Here is a 17,835-nt window from a genome sequence, read left to right on the forward strand (position 1 = left end):
CCCTCTGACGCCAGGGCCTTCGGGCGGGCCAAGAGCGCGCAGGGCGCTGAGCCGGCAGGTCGAGCCAGCGAGGGCTTGGACTCCCCGTGGTGTGTGTGCGCGCAAGCGCTCCTCGTCTAACCGTTCAGGACAAGTTGAAGCAACATAAATAAAGTCGGATCTCCCAGCCTTGAGGTCCACCCCTCCTCCTTCCTGGTTTGACCCCAGGCCGGGGCCGCTCGGAGCCACGGCATGTGCAGCCAAGATTGCAAGCTGCTGCGCGTTACTGCCAGGGGAAGGGCGCTGCCCCCACCCCCCCACCCCCCCCACCCACCCCCCCCCGCCACCAGCGGCCACGACTCGGGAGCCATCGAGTCAAGGAGGGGCAGGGATGACCGGAGAACCCTGAGGGGCAGCCTGGCCGCCTCCAAGGTCAGCGCTGGTCCGCTACGCCGGCCTGGGGATGGGGGGGGGCAGGAAGGTCGGGGACGCACCAGCCTCCCTAGGAGCAGCGGGGAGCAAACTTGGGAGCTGGGCCCCGGGGAGAGGAGAGGCGGAAGGCGGGGAGCCTAAGGGACCCCGGGCACACCCGCAGCGGAGGCCGAGTCCGAGCGGCCGGAGAGATTGGCCACAGGAGGATGGCCTCCGCAGCAGAAAACAGAAAGCTTGGAGCAGAGGACGTGGAGGCACTCGGGGGCTGGGAAGCCCATAGAAAATGACAGAAAGAAACGCGAACCCGGCCTAGACGCAAATCGAAACTGCACAAAGAACAGTCACTTGGGAGAACCCGGGGGCGGGGGCGGGGGAGAGATGCGGCCTGAGCGCGAGTCCCTGTCGCCTGCTAGGAGGTCGGGCGCGAGGACCGGGCCGGAGTGGCCCTTCTCTTGGCGTCCCCAACGAGCGGAGAGGCACGAGCCACGGCACGAGCTGGAAGGCAGAAATGGGGTTTCGCGGTGCCCGGAGGGATCGCGAGCCCCAGAGGCGTTCCCGTCTCCAACACGCCACTCGACAGAGGGTGCTCGGGGCGGTCGGGGCCTGCGGCCTGGGTCGCGCTGACCGGAAGTGCATCTGCGAAGTGTCCTCTGGGCAGGGCGCTGGCCGCCGGGCAGGGCTGGGACAATGACAAAGTCGGAGTCGCCCGGCTGGGGCGGGACGCTTCTACCCACCGGCCTGGGAGCAGGTGGGAGAGGAAGGAGGGAAGCAGACCCCGCTGATTGTGGAGGGCGGGGACCCTCTGGATGGGGAAAAGACGGAACCCCCAGGAACTCCATCTGAGACCCGGGTGGAGTGCGGTGTGAGAGCAGGAATTCAGCCCTGACTTGACTAACTTGAGGGGAAGTACAGGGTCGGGGGTGGGGGCTGAGAGCCACTCCTTCTTGAGAGTCCAAAAGACAGAGACTAGCCCTGAACCCAAGTCTGCGCCTCTCCCTACCATGTGCCAAGCTCTCCCTATGCTGGAGACTTGATACTGAGCCTGTTGCCAAGGCGAGTCAGCCTGGCAGTTTACGATGCATTACTACAGTGTAAGTTTTCATGTGGTTTGGTGTGACTGTGGCAAGACGGCCCTGGACCTCACTTTTCTCATCTGTAAAATGGGGATGATAACATCCCACTCAAAGAAGTGTGTGCGGCTGAATTAAGTAAATTATGCCAAATAGCTAGCAGTGTGCGCTGGCAAGTAAATTATGATTATGTTATTAACCATTTCAAACTTCTGGAAGTGTCTTCTGAATTGCCTTCATCCTGTCCAATGGACAAGTCCCGCCGGTGGAAGTGAAGGGGAGAGGAGGACAGGGTGAGCTCCGCTGAGGTGGTTTCTGGGACTTGCTTTGTCTTCTTCAGCACATACATTACCTTCAGCTTGGACAACATTGCAACTATTACAGGTTGCTTCTCCCCAGCCCCCTGGAGGCCGCCAAGCAGCAGCAGAGGTTTGTGGTCAAGTTTCCCGTTGTGTGGGCTTTATCAGATGGCAGAACTGTGGGTCTTTCTGCGGAGTTCGTTGGCCTCCGTCAGGGCTCTAGCCCACTCTCACAGCACTTGTGGCCACATTTTAAATATTTGTGGGCCCCTCTCTTCCTGCGACTCCTTCCGTCTGGCCCCCCGGGGGTCTCCCACCCCTCTGCGCTTGCAACTGTGTCCCTCTGGCACCTGCTGGACACGTCTTCAGACCTCTAGAAGGATGAGTGCACCCTGAGGAAGCTTCCAAACACCCAATGGTGTGCTTGGGGGGGAGGGAGGGGGGCAGGGAGGAATCCGCTGGTGGCTGTTAGTCCCCTAAAGCTTTCTTGAGTTTTACCCCCTCCCCCAGCAGAGTCGAGGAGGGGGGATGTTGGTGCCCATCACTTCCCTCTACACAACACTCCTACTGCCTCTTCCCACCCCACCACTCCATCCCACCTCACTCCCGCTGCCAACAGCCCAGGCTAGAGTGAAAGATCCCAGTTCTCGGTTCAGGGTATGATGTGTGTACCTATACACCCACAGTAAATCCTGCTTTTTACAGACTCACCTATACCCGGAGTCTTCCATTACTGAGGCTGAAATCTTCCCAAATGTCCCCAAAGCAACCCACTCCCACATCTGTGGAGAGAATTCCAGAGTCCCATCTCCAGAGTGACACCTCAGCGGAGGAAAGGCTGCATTTAGAAGGAAATTCTAGGGGCAAATATGGCCCAGGACTTACCAAGCTCTCTGAAAAATCTGCTTTTCGAAACCTCCCTGCCTGAGGCCCACCATTCCCCCAGGAGATGCACCTGAGAAGGTGCAGGGGACATCGTAAGGATGGAGAGAGTTGTACTAAGTGTGCCTTGTGTCTGAGCCCAGAGCCACCCGGACCCAGCAGCCTCCTGGGTGAGAGAAGGGGCCACCCCACCACTCCCCTGGCTGCCCTGACTCCAGTCTTCCTGGCCCCCACCCAACCAACCCACCCACCTCCACCCCAGTTCCTCCTGGGGGCCTCCACGGAAGGGACAAGCAGGTACGTCCCAGGCTTGGAAACAACGCCCTGTCCCTGTACAGGCTAGACGGGAAGCCCAAGAGCTGGGGCATGCAGATGTGTATTGCACACCGCTATGTGTACTCCTGGACCATGCGTGAATGTGTGCCAGAAGCTTCTACACAGGCAACGTCCCTGTGCTTGTGGGGAACACACCTCTATAGCTCAGCCCATTCAACATTTTTTTGGTATATGTGCACATATTTTACACACATGCACATATATAGGCATAGATGAATGTATGCACCTGCTCTTTTGTGTGCAGAAGCATGTGCATGTATGCAGAGCGGCTGTCTGTGCTTCAACACTGCCCACTCAGTGGCACACAGGGAAGAACACTGGACTCAGGGGAAAGCTGGGGGGGAGGGGCGGGGGCCGGTTTCCTCTCCCTTGCTTTTGAAAGAGGTACTTACTCTCTCAGGACTTCCCCCCACCCCCACCCTTCCTCCACGCTCCCCCAACCCCCAACTTCCCCACCACCCCACCCCTGCCTGTGCAATGCAACCTTTTTATTCAAGGATCCCTGAGGACCCCCTCCAACAACGGGACTTCATTAAAAGACTGGCCTAAAGCATTTGGGGGAGGAGTGGGGGTTGGCAGGGTCCCCAGCCCTGTCCCTCTCCACAAGTTGCCACAGGAGTGTAACCCTCTCACCTGAGTTCAAAGTGAGAGAAGAACGAGTTCGCTGGTGGGGGTGGGGGGAGGAGGACACACGGCCACGTCCCCATGGAGAGGTGAGGCAAAGCTAAGGGAGGGCTGCTGCCCACTGCCCTGCCCTGCCCCTCCCACCCCTGCGCACGTTGGTGCATACCGGAAGGCAGTTTTTATTGCCAGAGGAATGGGTTTTCTCCAACACAGAAAATCTAGGCTAAGCACTGGAGGGACTGAGGAGCACACCTGAGAACCACAGTGGACACCTGGACACAGGACAAGGAATTTGAACAGGGCCTCTCCAACCGTGGCCTTGGCCTCTGGCCTCCAGGAGTCAGCCAAGCCTCACCCCTGCCCCTGCAACCAGGCTTTTTACTGAGGGCATTGGATGGGGGGGGGGGTGGCAGCAAGTTGGGATGGGGAGAGACTAGGACACAGTGACCTCCCTGGTGATAACACCTCTGGAAGTGCTGTCATAGGTCACAGGGCTGTGGGGGCCAGGTAGGGGGGCAGGCTAGCAGACCACTCCTTCTCTGTGCCCTGGGAAACCCAGCCTAGGGAGCCAGAGAGCTGGGCACACATGCACACATTCACAAACACCAGTCACTACTGGCATCCATATACCCAAAACACACACTTCCATCTCCCAAGCTGAGGCACAACTACCCAATACCGTCCCCTACCAATACCCCACCACACACAGGACAACCCACAAACATGTAAGCTTGCCCAGACACACAAGGCAGCCCCCCACACCCAAATATCCCCTCCTCCATCCACAGCCTCCCCCTGACCCTACTGAAGGAACAAGACTTTTGAGCAAGAAAACAGAGACCTTTGCCCTCAGAAAGAGCCAGGGATCAATACTGTTTAGACTCGGCTAGTGTGTATTTCCTTCTGGGCTGAGGAAGATTTAAGTTTATGGTTCAATCCGCTCATTTTTAAAAAAAAGGTAGAAAATGAGGAAGTTGGGATAGCACACGCCAGTATTTATTTCGATGCAACCTCAGACTTTAATACACAGGCGGCTCACTAAAGCCAGCCCCATAAATCAGAGAAATCAATGCCTGTTTATGATTATTATTACTTTCTTTTTTTAGAGGGGGAACAAGAAAGAGAACTGACCAAAGTCCTCTTCCTCTCTCCTCAGCCCCAATCAGGAAGAAAGGAAAATGAGGACGGAGGAAGGCAAGAAGGTGGGAAGGTCAGGGCCTTGGCCAGGTTCCCGAGGTAAAGTCAGGTGCTAAGAGTAGATATGACACAGAAGAAGACACACAGCCACGGACAAGGCACGGAACAAATATTTAAATTCTCCGAGCTTCAGTTTCCTCCACCGGACAAAGAAAATTCTCTTTGCCCATAATGTTTGGAAGATAAAAGGAGATATGGGCAAGAAATCAAATTACATAATAATGACACATCCATAGACTTCACTAATACAATCCTGGGGAGGGGTAACCACCTCGTCCCTCTCCCCCAAGGTTAAGGGGAAGAGCTCTTAGCTTTGACCTCCTGAGAGTGCTGAAATGGAGCCTTAAGGAATAGGATCGTTTCTGGAGTTGTTGCTTGCATTGGCCTCTACCCCAGCCGCTAGATCTGGTGGTCTTGAAGTGGCCTCGGGACCCCCAGGGCCACCATGAAGAAGGATGCAGAAAGGGTAGCCTTGTTTCCAGGCACTCGAAGGAGAAGGTTCTCGACAGAGCAGGGCGCCCCCAACACCACTTCTGGATGTGGCTAGATGTTCCGAGCTACCTGGAGGAGAGGGGGAGGACGGTGGGCTCCAAGTCTCTGACCCTCTAACCTGAAGCCTTGGAAAGTTTGAAGATCCCAGGCCCCCTTCCCCACCAAGGAATGCAAAGGATGTACCTCCAACCCCCATAAAACCATGCATCTGGACCACCCCATGGAAGGGCCCAGGCCTCTGCTTCCAATTCTTCACTCAAGGATTGACTGAGCACCCATTATGTGCAGAGATGAGTCTCCACACCCCAAGAAGGCGTGAAGGGGGTAAGAGGAAAAAGATTTACTGCAACAAAGTTGGGAGTCCATGGCAATACCACATCTACTCTCCAACTCCAGGCCACTGAACCTCAAGCCCCCAAACCCTTGAGCAAGAACTCGGAGCCGGCTCAGCACTGTCACCTCCCCAGATAGAGGCCCAAATCAGCGGGAAGATTTTCAAGGAAAAAGGCAGAATGACGCCACTCTCACTTCTCACAAAATCAATCCTACAAAAACAACAGGAAAGAAACCCAAGGGAAGAACACAGAAACAGAGTTCCCATGCAGACCTAAGCCCCGTAAACATACCTGCAAGCATTCTGGTGTGCAAACACAAACGACCACACGAACACACGCCATGAGCTCACAAACATCCAAGTGTGCATCCAATTACAGAGCAACGAACACTCAGCAAGCACAATAGTCACACATGCAGGGACACACAAGACCAGGTAGGTACCTATATGCACCCGTGTTTGCACATGATCACATACGCACACAAGTTCACCAGGACACCTACGCGTCTAGCCACACACAGGTACACGCACACATATTTCAGAAGACAGGAAGGAGGAGGAAAGGAGAATTTATCATAAAAAACACAAATCCTGGACAAAAAGATGATACCTCTTGAGGAGGGGCCTCTCGTTCCTCCCCCTAGTCCCTGAATATAGGGGGCCCAGTGCCTGCCCAGGAGGATAGGCCCCAGGGGGAAGGGGCAAGAGTGCAGACATTTCCCTCTGGGACGTCCACGTGTCCTAAGGGTCCTGGAGGCTTGTGTCTGCGCCCCCCTCAGTCAGGAAGCAAGCCTTTGTTGGTATTCTGAGAGTGACCCCGCTTAGGTTTGGGGTTTGGACGAGGCAGGCTTGTGCCCACTTGGGAGATGGCTCAAAGTGATCCCAGCAGCAATGTGCTGCTGCTTTGCATAGCGTCCCAGGATCCGGGCCTCTTCTCCCTGGGCTATAGGAGACCGTGAGATCCCGGCCAGGAGAGGCTCCTTGTGCCGCCCTGGCCCCGCCGCTTCGCCTACAGAATCGCTTCTCCGAACTAAGAGCGGTGAAGACCAGGCGGCAGAGAGGGCAGGCCCAGAGGCCAGGCCGAAGAGCCGTTGGCCCTGGTGGGCAGCTTAGCTGGAGGCAGCCCCTCACCTCTGCCCCGCCTTGGGAAGGCCTTCTGCTTCCGGAGGGAAAAACGTCAAGCAAAGCCCGCACCAGGCTGGGAGGGGAACGGGAGGGAAGAAAAGGGAAAGGTGCAGGCCAGAGCGAGGAGCAGAGCAGGTCGAACAAGAGGAGGCCAAAGCCAGGTTGGTCCTGGCCCCGCACCGGAGCGGCCCGACAGCCCCAGCAGTGTTTCCGGAGTCAGGACTGAGGTTTCACCTTTCTGGCTCCCTTGGACGCCATTGGAGACCAGGCGTGGGCCTCCAGACCCTCCAGACCCTCTAGACCCGGATCCGCCCGGATCTGGGCCGCCTCTACCACCGCGCGCTCGTCTGGCCCCCGGGATTCGTTGCGCGCTGGTGGGAAGGCCGGCCGGCCGGTGTGTGCGCGGTGCGCGCGGGAGCCCTGCGCCCGCGCCCTTCCCGAACCCGCAAGGAGGAGGGCCGCCAGCGGCTCGTGAGCACAGTGAACACTTTATTTCAGACTACAGGTTTCTGAACATAATAAAATCTTTGGCTTGTAGCGGCGGTTCAGTCTCGCAGTCTGTGGGGTCGTATTTCTCAACGAGTCTCCGGAAAACGAAAGGGGAGCAGGACAGACAGACCGACAGATGGGGCTTGGGAGGTGGGGGGGAGAGGCGAGGGGCAGACACGCGAGGAAACACACTCTCACGCACACAAAGAAAAGTCCCAGAGAAACGAGGGCCAGCGATGCGGGGCGGGAGGCACCGGAGAAGCAACAACATTCAAAAGAAAAAAGGCAACGAAAACGAAACTGGGCCGGGGGCAGCGAGGCGGAGGTGGGGGATAAAATAATTATAATAATTATAATAATTATAACAATAATAATAAAGGAGATTAATAAAAAGTCCAGCAAATAGAGATCGCTACACATATTTCTTTTCCTTACCTGAAATTAAATATATACAAGGTCGTAAGCTGTTTGGCTAGATAGAGCTTTAAGGAGTTCGCAGTTTCGCCCCTTATACCGTGAATAGAGAATAGATCTTATTTTTCGATAGCACCTGTCCGAGTCTTTCTCCCTTTTTAAAAATGTTTCGTTCAAACGTGACTCTCCATTCTGAGAAACTCTCTCTGTCTCTCTCTCTCTCTCTCTCTGTCTCTCTCTCTCTTCCCTGTTGCTCCCTCCCTCCTGTGCGCGGATTCTTTCTCCCCCGGCGTGGGGCCGGCGAGGCGGAGGCGGCGGTGGCGGTGGCGGTGGCGGTGCCAGGAGGGGGCGCGGGCGCGGCGGCCGGACCGCGCGGCCCCAGCCGGCGGCGGCTACTCGCTCTCGTCTTTGTCCTGGACCGTGGTGGTGGAGTGGTTGTACAGTCCCTGCGCCATGAGGTGCAGCGCCAGGCCGTTCTTGATGCCTGTGGCTTTCTTGATCTTGGCGCGCTTGTTCTGGAACCAGATCTTGATCTGGGACTCGTTGAGGCTGAGCTCCTGGGCCAGGGTCTGCCGCCGCTGCTCCGTGATGTAGCGGTTCGCCTGGAACTCCGCCTTGAGTCTCTGCAGCTGCTCGGCCGTGAACGCCGTCCGCGGCCGCTTGTCCTCCTTCTCGTTCTTCTTCTTCTTCAGCTTCCTGGTGCGCGGACCTGCAGCGGCGGAGAGGGCCGGGTGGGGGTGGGGACGGAGGGCAGAGGGGAGGGGGTAGAGGGCAGAGGAAGCCGTGAGAATTGCAGGGCCGAGCGGGGATCGCGCCCTGCGCTTCCGGGGCGTTTGCGGAGGCCCTGCGGCGCCCCCGGCTCCCTCCCGCCGGCTAGCCCCTAGATCAATCCATCGCCTGGCTGCTGGGGTCGCCGAGTTCCCTTCTGGGGGGCGCCAGACGGGCCGCGGAGGAAAACTGGCCGAGGTTGTCTGTACACCCCACACCCGAATTCGGAACCAGAGAGCCGCGTGCCAGGCTTAAATCCCATAATCCAAGATGGAGACACATTTGGAGCCTCATCCGGTGGATCCCAGACCTGGAGGTCAGGGGCCTGCTGTCTTCACAGCCCTGGAATAAAAAGAGTCTCAAGACTGGACCAGTGAAGACACTAGGGCAGGACTGCCCTGAGGGAATTGCCAGCCTGCAAACTAATCCTCCCTTCCTCCTCAAAGAGCCACCTACACCCAGCACGGACAATAAGACCCCATCTGCTTGTGGCTATTGACCCCAGAAAATAAGGGGATAAGAAGGGGACTTGGAGGGGCTTGCCTAGATCCAAAGTCTTTGCTGTATGTTCTCTCCACGTCTCCTTTCTCTTTGGCCTAACGGAAGCCCTTTCTAGAATCCCAGGGAGACACTGACCACCCCGGTCTCTGAAGAGAGGAAAAGACATTCACCCGGTTGCATGTCTTACCCACATGACCCTGGCCCCCAGGGTTCTCCGCTTGGCCCCTTGCATGGTGCCAGTGAGAAAGCGAGAACCCTCCCCACTCCTCCACCGGGCTCTCTCTTTTGAACACATACGCTACAGTTTCAGGATTGAAAAATCCTGGATTAACAAAAACAGACCAGATATGCTTTCCCTGCCCATCTTAAGACATTTGCAAAGAGACTACATCCCTCTTGACCCCATCCATGAGCAAAATATGGGCAGAGGGACAGAGACAGAGGGAGAATACTGCCAGAATTTTGTGCTTCGCCCCTACGACGAATATGGGAAGAGGCCCCAGCAAACCTCCCCCCAAGAAGGTGAAATCTCTCCCAAAATCTGGTCTGGGAAGAGAGCTGCTATGGAGCCCAGCCCTGAGAGAGGAGGGGGAAAGAGGAAGCAGCCTTTAAAGCCTGCACCTCAGTCTATCAGCCTCACACCCAAGTCTTCAGGCACTTACTTGGTGGGCCCTGTCCTGATTATGGGAGCTTACTGAGCCAAGTTAAGTCCCTGTTGGGCCTTTTAATATCTGAAACTGTCTGGAAAGAATGGTCTTCACCGGAGTCTCCAAACCTAGCAACAGAGGGGTAAGCTGGGCTGCTGGCTCCTGGGGCAGGCCAGCGCCTGGGGTCACCAGCTGTCCTATGACAAAAGAGTCCAGGCCTGGCTAACTGCAGCGACTCAGGTCTGGGTTGAGGTTCATCTCCCTGAACTGCCCATGCAGGAGGAGCCAGTACCCTGCCTCCCCAGGCCCATAAGACGGAAAGCGGCCAAGAACAAAGGCAAGGCCCACTCCTAAGCTCTGTGCAGAGAGGACTAAGAGGTAGGGTGGGGAGGGAGGACGGCCTCAGTTTGGATTAGTAATTAGCTGAGCGGGTAGAGAGATTGCCCAGGAAATGTGCACATCTCCAGAAAGGCCCCGCTGCGCGTTGTGCGTCCGGGACGTTGTTAAGAGTGCTGTTGTGTACGTGTGTGCAGAGGCACGGACACTTGTAATAAAATCGTAGCCTCCTGGCCAGCCTGAGCCGCACTGCCTGACAGCTCAATCACTCTATCCATCAGGCGAGTCAATCAAAGCAGCTTTTCGGAGGTTCAGGGAGTCCGACGTGTCAATAACGGGGCTCGAGATGGCGGGGGCTGATAGCGCGCATCGATCCGCGCCCGGCCGGCAACCGTGGGGGAGGCTAGACAGCAGCCGGAGTAGAGAGGCGCACGGCTACGCTGTGCCCGGCCTCCTGCCGGACCGGGTGCCCGGAACGCCAATTGTAGGCCAGAACCCCTGCTGCCCTCCTCGCAGTGCCCACCCGCCTCCCTGGTGCTGCCGTCCCGGGAGGCGGGCAGGCCCCAGCCTCCTCTCCCGGGGCCTTGGGTTGTCCCAGCGCGGGTCTCCTCGGCCTCGGGTTCTCCTAGCGCAAGGGACAGGCGGAAAAAGGGCCGAAGGAAACCAACCTACGGCTGGCGCAAATCTGCTAACTGGCAGATACGGGGAAGAAAGGAGTGGAAGAAGGAAGGGGCAGAGTCGGGAGGATGTCCGAGCCCGTGGCACGGAGAAGCTGCCCAGGAGGCTGTCAATCATGTCCTGTGCCCCCGCGGCCTGGCCCGAGCCTGACCGGTCTCCTCTCCTCTCCCACTGTCTGTGAGCGCTAGAGAACCAGGAGCCACGGGCTCTCGGCACCGACCGTTTTGGCAACCGTCTTTCCCTGGATTCTACCCACCCGGGTCAGACTCTCTTGCCTACCCGGCCTGGGGAAGAAGAGACAGCGATCAGAGGCTTTTCTCTCTCTTTCTGTGTGTCCTCAAATCTATCTCGATGTAAAGAAACTCTCCCCAGAAAATATAGAGATGGTGTTTGCGTGTGTAAGAACACAAGGCAATGATTTCTCTGATCAGAGCCTTGCTGGATTTCGGCCTCCTCCGGACCTGGCTGGCGGGATTTCAGACCCAGATCACTAGGCCCACCTTCCCGCCGGCTCTAAACATCTCTCTCCCTGGAAGAAAATCAATGACTGACTGTGTCTTTCCCAAGAATAATAAAGGTAAAACACAAAGAAGGCCCCAGGGGCTCGGACTTCAAAACCAAAGGATCGAGCTTCTCGTGCCAGGAGCTGTAGCCTCTCCAGTGGTGGCCGCAGAGGCCAGGAGCGCTGGACTGGGGGCACACCCGGCTGGGACTGGGACGGGGGTGAGGCGGAGGAAGCAGGCGTGAGAGGAGAGAGCGGCGGAGGCCGACTTTGCTCCCCCCGGCACGGTGGCGGCTGAGAGTTCTGGGGACAAGGCGCAGCCGGGGTTGGGTACTCACCGGAGGACGGACGATCCGAGTAGCGCGTGCAGTACACCCAGGCCGGCCAAACGAGGGGCTGCTGCGAGTCAGTTTTGACCACGGGCCCGCCGTTGGCTGAGCCCATAAGCAGGATGGCGGGGTTGCCGTGCTCCGGGTACTTGGCACCCGGCGCACCAGGGCTCCCCACGCCGCCTCCACTGCCGCCGCCGCCGCCGCTGTCCGAAGGCTTGGCCGCTGCTGCCGCCGCCGCCGCTGCCACGGCTGCCGCCGCCGCCGCCGCCGCCGCGGGGTTCCCGGCTTTGGACGCACCCGCACCGCCGCCGGCGGCTGGCGGAGAGCCGTCGGGTGGGCCACAGTTCACGTCCGGGGCGCACAGGAGCGAGGCGGCGCCTGGCGCCCGCGTGCCCAGCGGGTGGACAGGGTCTCTACCTGCGCCGGTCTGGCCTCGGTCACGCTCGACCCGGCCTCCTCCTGCGCCTCCTCCGGCCGCCGCCGCCACCAGGAGCTGCGGCGGCGGCTGCTCTTTTTTGCAGCCGAAGTCCGGCCTCAGGATGTTGTCGATGAAAAAGTTGGTGGTGCGGTGCAGCTGGGCCGCGGGCTGCGGCTGGTGAGCAGGCGCCGCGAGATGCTGCTGCGGCGGCGGCGGCGGCGGGGGCGGGGGCGGGGGGTGCGGGGGGAGGTGCGGGTGGTGGGCCAGGGGCGGCAGGCAGGGCGCCGCGGGCGGCGAGGGGGGCGCGGGCTGCGGGGACACCGGCACGCTGTCTCCATCGCTGCCGCTGCTGCCGCTGGCGCCGGGGCTCAGGCTCAGGCTCAGGCTGCCCGGGGCCGCCGCCACCGCCGCCGCGCCGAGGCCCGAGTCGCGCTGACTTTTAGGTTCCGGCTGCTGTTCTTCCATGCTCGGCCGCCCCGCCGCCCCGGCCGCCGCGCCGGCCCCCGCCCCCCCCGCCTCGCTCCCCACCCCACTTTGCCAGCGGCCCGTGGGGGTGCGCGGAAGAAGGAGGCCGGCGAAGCCCCAGCGAAGGCACGGGGCGGGTGCAGGAAAAAAAGCCCAGGCGCCTGGCCTGGATCTCTCGCTCTTATCGAGCAGATAGATCTCGCTGTCTCTCCCTCTCTCTAATTTGTAGACATCCAGATATGGAGACACTTGGCTATTTCTTTTTTTCTTTCTGCAACCAGATTCAATGATTTGTTTTAAATGGGGAGTAAGCCACGGCCAAAAAGGAAAAGAAAAAAAAAAAAAGAAAAAAAGAAAAAAGAAAGAAAAAAGAAAAAAGCTCCAAGAAATTTTTTTTTCTTAAAGGGAAAAAATAGTCTTTAAAGTCTAGCCATCTTCCTAGGCAGGAGTGAGGGGTTTGACTTCCCCGAGTGTCACGCTCAGCTGTGCCCAGAGCGCGAGGCTGGCAGCGCCTTTAATCGCCTTTGCTTTTTTTGCAGCGAGAGCGCGTCTCCGCCAGCGCCGGGGCTGCCTTTTTTTTTTTTTTTTTTTTTTTTTTCTCAAATCTCTGACAGCTCGGATCTTTGCACAAACTCTCTCGCTTAAAAAAAAAATCACCCAGGCACACTTTTTGCCTTCAAACCGGAAGCACGTGAGTCAGGCCGCACGTGTGCGGGGCCAATGGCGAGCCAGGGTTCGCGCTGACACCCGGGCCCCGGCCCAATGGGCGCGCGCGGGACTTTGCGGATAAATAATCCGGGGGCGGCGGCCGCTGGCGGAGAGGGGGCGCCGCGGCCAGGGCCCCGCGCGTCCGGCCCGCCCTCCCCCACCCGCGCTCGGGCCCCTCCCCCTCTTTCAAGCCAGGACCGAGCCAGAACCGAGGAAGGGGCAAAGGAGACCAGGGAGGGGTGGATTTTGGGGTGTAGGCAAATAGAGAAGCAACTCCATAAACAACTTGTTGGAGAAATGCAGGATTATGGGGGCGTGCGCGCCGGGCATAGGGTCAGGAAGCAGGGGCCTCCGCTCTTTTACATCCCTTTGCCTAAGAAATTCAGCCTTTTCTTTTCTTTTTCTGTTATGAAGGGTGAAATGGGGTCGGTGTGTGTGTGTGTGTGTGTGTGTGTGTGTGTGTGTGTGTGCGCGCGCGCGTGAAGGGAGAGGGCTGCGACGAAGAGGGTCAAAGATGTGGAATAGACCTAGAGTTAGTTACTTTGAGATAATCAGTTTATTTTTCATAAATCACAAACCCCGGAGGCCAGCCGCGCCTAGCTAGCACCGTCTGTTGGTAGGTTTTGCAGTGCTTGCCGGCCAGCTATTGCGTGTGCTTTCCGGAGTATCCGTACCCACGTCCTACCCTGTCCGGACCTTCGACAACCCCCGGGAGCTGTCCTGGCGCCATTAAGCCAAGCCCAGAGGGCGCGAGAGAGCCCAAGCGCCGGGCGCGCCAGGCGCCTGTTCTTTTCCTGGCGGTCGGAGTGGAAGCCATCCGGGCGTCTTAGAGTTGTCCTGGGCGGGCCCCTGGGCCAAGCAGGTCAGGGTGCCGTTGTGCTCGACTCAGGGCTTTTGGGTTCAGGGCAACCTCCGTGTGAGATTTTCCTGCAAAGTGAAGTCAAACAAATGTGAAAGTGCTGCACCTTAAGTGTTTGCCCTAGCCTGCTGACGATGTGGACAACGAGTTTGCCCTGGTGGCCCAGAGCTCTCTGGAATTACCCCCGACCCCCTGGAGATCCCTGGCTCTATCCCTGCGTGTTCTTCCCAAGCTTTGGGGGACCGCGGAGGCTCATGCCACCCCCACGGTCAGGAAGACCAGTCTCCAGTCCTCCGGTCTCTTTTTTGCTGTTTCCTGGTCGAGGCACCCTAAAAGCTTTCTGGTGGCCAGGGATGGGGGGTGGGGGTGGGCAGGTGAGGCGCTGGACACCAGCGGGGTTTGTCTGCCCAGCTGTGTTGGAAGGCCAGGCTCAGATTGTGTCCTGAAGCCTGCGGTACCGGAGAGTGGCTAGAAAGACTCCAGCAACTTAAGGCCTTCTCAGGGATGTTATCTTGGAGCTCCGGCGAACCTGTTCTCCCTGACGGCCGTCTGCAACAACTGGGACAGCGAAGAAAGGATCTCTGGGGATGTTGTCTTAGAGGACAATGCAAAATAATTCCCTCGTGCCCCCGAAAAGCCACAGAAGGTTAGGAGGAAAATAAAACGAAAATCCCAGCAAGCTAAAAACCCCCGCAGTAGCCGAAGTTTCTCAGAGGGGCTGCTGGAGAGCGGGAGTTCTTGTTGCTGGCTGCATGGGTCAGCCCAGCCGAGGGTCTTCCTCTATGGGGGGGGGGGGTGGTTCTCAGAGCTCCTGGTTAGACCTGCCCGGTGGCCTGGGGGCTGCCAGGACCATTTTCCAGGGCGCTGCGCTAAGCAGGCCTGCCGTGATCTCCTCAATCCTCCCCAGCTGCCCCCCAACCCCACCTTGGAGTCGACCGGGTCCTCTTCAGTTCTACACCCAAGGGCGCCCCGAAATCTCCCGGTCCCCCATCTTTTCTCCCCGAAATGGGGGTGGGATTTTATTTATATTTAAGTTCGCAAAATTGAAATCTTTATCCCGCAAGCGAGCGTGGGTACTTAATTAAATTCTAATTAGGACACTATCAATATCCTATTTAGCCGCGTAGCTTTTGTGCGCCGCGGTCCCTTTCAGCGCCGTAAATAGGGTCTCGACGCCTTATCTCGCCTGCAGGAGACGCCTCGAGAAGGGCTGCGGAAGATAATTTATAGGTTTTAATTACTCTTCATTCCGCCTGATCAGCTTGGCGTTCATCACAGGCCTGTGAATAAAACCCTGGTCAAAAGCTCTGTCACATCGCGCTGGCAAGACGCTTAATCAAAGTGAGCGGCCCCGCGCGCCGCGCGGCCCGGCTCCTCCACGTAATTTCCAGCCAGCTGATAAAGCCAGCTGAATAATGCGGCGGCCCTTTGGAGACACCATTTACAGAAATGACTTTATTGACGGCTTAACGTCGGTAATTCATTTTACCTTTCATGTAGTGGAGCCCGGATTTGTTACAGTAATGGGATGATAAATGCACCCGCGGCCCACGAGCTCCGGCTGGATTAGGCGGCGCTCCCGCGCGCTGGCTGGTCCCCCCCACCTCCCCCAGGCCAGGCCCGGTGCGCCCCGGATGCTCCGCACCCAGCGCCAGCGCCGTCAGCTCTCCACGACCCCCCGCCCGGGCCCACACTCTCCTCTCCCTCCTGAAAATGAGCATACCTTGCTAGCGGGTTGGTGTCCTAGCAAGCCAGGAAGTGAGATGTGTGAATGCTAGGAGTGAGCAAATGTTGGCCAAGATGGGTGTGTAAGGGGTCCAGAGGACTCGGAGTGGGCTCAGGACTGGGCGTGTGGGTAAGGAAGTGCCGGCAGGGTGAGTTGTGAGTATGTGGGTAAAGGGGTCGGGTGTGTATGGAGCCATGTGTGTGCACGTCTGAATACATCCGTGTGCCCGTACGTTTCCCGTCCGCATTTCGCATTTCTGCCTTTGAGAATTAAGGAATTTCTTCCAACTTGATAGATATCCAGGTGGAGATGGCCTGGAGGTAGACTGACTGGAAGCAGGTTGGGGGAATCTAGGAGGAGGAGAATGAAGTCCCTTTCTCCAATGGCCCTCTGCTCCTGGGCCAGAGGTGTGGATGTTTGGGGGCACCCAGTGCCCATTTGCCTTGCCTTGAAGTTCTGAGTTGTGCAGTTTCCCCAAGGCAAGAGGCTCCACAGAAGGCCACTGACCCAGCCACATCTGTGCAATAGATTGTCCCCAAGTTCCGCTTCCACACCCAGCCCACATTCAAGTGGAGGATAAGGAAAAAGAATTTTTATTTTAAATGACGAAGGGTGGGGGGACCCTTATGATTTACTTACCCTCTTGAGGGAAGGAGGGGACCCAAAGAGGCTTTCAATGGTGGGGGAGTGATACAAGCGGGATGGAGAAAGACCCCAACCCTACTGACTCTCTCCCATTCCTGTGTTTCCTCCATTATCTGCATTCTCTGCGGCCAACAGAGACTTCCCGTGAGCAAAAGACACCTGGCCAAACACACAGGAAGTGTGTTTGTGTGTTTGGGGGGTGCTAGAGAAGGCTGAGGGTCACACAAGGGGAAGACTGATGAGTGCTTCTCAAGGTGAAGGCTCAGAAATTATACCTTTGTTTCTCCTCTTTCCCATTCTTGCAAAAACCACTTATCAATTTGCAGTGGCCCAGGGCTGTGGGGGCCAAAGCCCATATTTGTATCTATTTGCTTGTATATGTGAGAGCCACAAACAGAGTCTATAAAAACCCTGTTTGTGTGTCAGTGTATTTGTGTGCAGGGCAGGAGGCTCGCTCGCGTATGGACACTTCAGTGTGTATACCCCCGTCTGCCCCACCAGCCAGTAGGGCTCAGAGAAACGTGTTTGTGGGGGGTTTGGGCGCATGCTGTTCAGAAAAGAGAGATCTAACGCCAGCCTGCGCTCCCGCAGAATTTTGGATGTCATTTAGGCAGAGACAAATATCATGGTCCTGCTAGCTTCCACCTCTCTTTTGAGGAAGAGAGTGAGGAGAATTGTGAAGGAAACCCTTGCAGCCTGGCCAGGCGTGTGCGCGACGGGCCGAGAGTGCGAGCGTGTTGCATGCACACGGTGGTAATCGCATTTCGAGTGTAGATCAGATGGCGGTGGGGCCTCGTGGCGCGGGACATGAATGAGTTGTCGCAACACAATAGCGTGCAGCCTTCCTACGGGGACTGGGTGACCAGCGGTTTTGTTGGGAGTGAATGCGAGGAGATTTCTGCTACAAGTACTGCGGTATTATTATGAGCCAGAAGGTCAGACTATACATTGCAGGTCCCCAAAGCCTATAGACCTTGGGAAATGTGGGGCCTCGAGCCACGTCATTGTACCTGACAGTCCTTTCAATAGACTAATTCAATTAGCGCTCTTGGTTTTGGTCTTCATTTGGAGGCGATAATAATGTGGGGGGTGGGTGGGTGCAGGGGGATTCGTTGGGTATTGGTTAGGGATCTTAAGCAATTCTGCCTGAAGCTGGGAATGGGGCTGGGGGAGGCGAGGGGGGAGAGGGAAAAAGCTGAGATGGGTGGGGGTGCGTGGGAGGCAAACCATGAAAAATAAAATGCTCTGTTGACTCTTGAAATTGGGGCGGCAGCTTTGTTTGTAGACGGTCTGGAAGGCTGGGGTGGGGGCAGGGGGAGCCAGGGAGAATTTATTTTTTGTGTGTGCATGAAATAAGCCAGTAAATGTACAGGTTCTTAGGAATTTCGAAGAAAGAGAGGGAGAGAAAGAGAGAGGGGAAGGAATGAAGGAAGGAAGGAAGGAAAGGAAAGGAGGGAAAGAGGGAGGAAGAAAGAAGGAAGGGAAAAGAAAGGAAGGGAGGGAGGAAGGAAGGAGGAAGGGAGAAGGAAGGAAGGAAGGAAGGAAGGAAGGGAGGGAGGGAGGGAGGAAGGAAGGGA

General features: G+C 57.4%; 1 protein-coding gene across 1 annotated transcript; it reads right to left on the bottom strand.

Annotated features, from left to right (window-relative positions):
• Nucleotides 1-8,065: 8,065 nt before the first annotated feature.
• EN1 (engrailed homeobox 1) lies at nt 8,066-12,320 on the bottom strand. Its single transcript, XM_049615734.1, has 2 exons — nt 11,444-12,320; nt 8,066-8,382 (listed from the first exon to the last, which is right to left on the bottom strand). Exons 1-2 carry the CDS (start codon nt 12,318-12,320, stop codon nt 8,066-8,068), a joined length of 1,194 nt encoding a protein of 397 aa, XP_049471691.1.
• Between the last annotated feature and the right edge of the window lie 5,515 nt (nt 12,321-17,835).

This window comes from Panthera uncia (genome assembly GCF_023721935.1).
Source record: "Panthera uncia isolate 11264 chromosome C1 unlocalized genomic scaffold, Puncia_PCG_1.0 HiC_scaffold_3, whole genome shotgun sequence".
Taxonomy (NCBI): Eukaryota; Metazoa; Chordata; class Mammalia; order Carnivora; family Felidae; genus Panthera; species Panthera uncia.

What these genes read in the sequence shown, in the direction of transcription:
- EN1 (XM_049615734.1), bottom strand. Translation starts at nt 12,320, where the DNA reads ATGGAAGAACAGCAGCCGGAACCTAAAAGTCAGCGCGACTCGGGCCTC. An exon ending in CTCGGATCGTCCGTCCTCCG is followed by an intron (nt 8,383 to 11,443) that starts GTGAGTACCCAA and finishes CCGCCGCTGCAG; the next exon opens with GTCCGCGCACCAGGAAGCTG.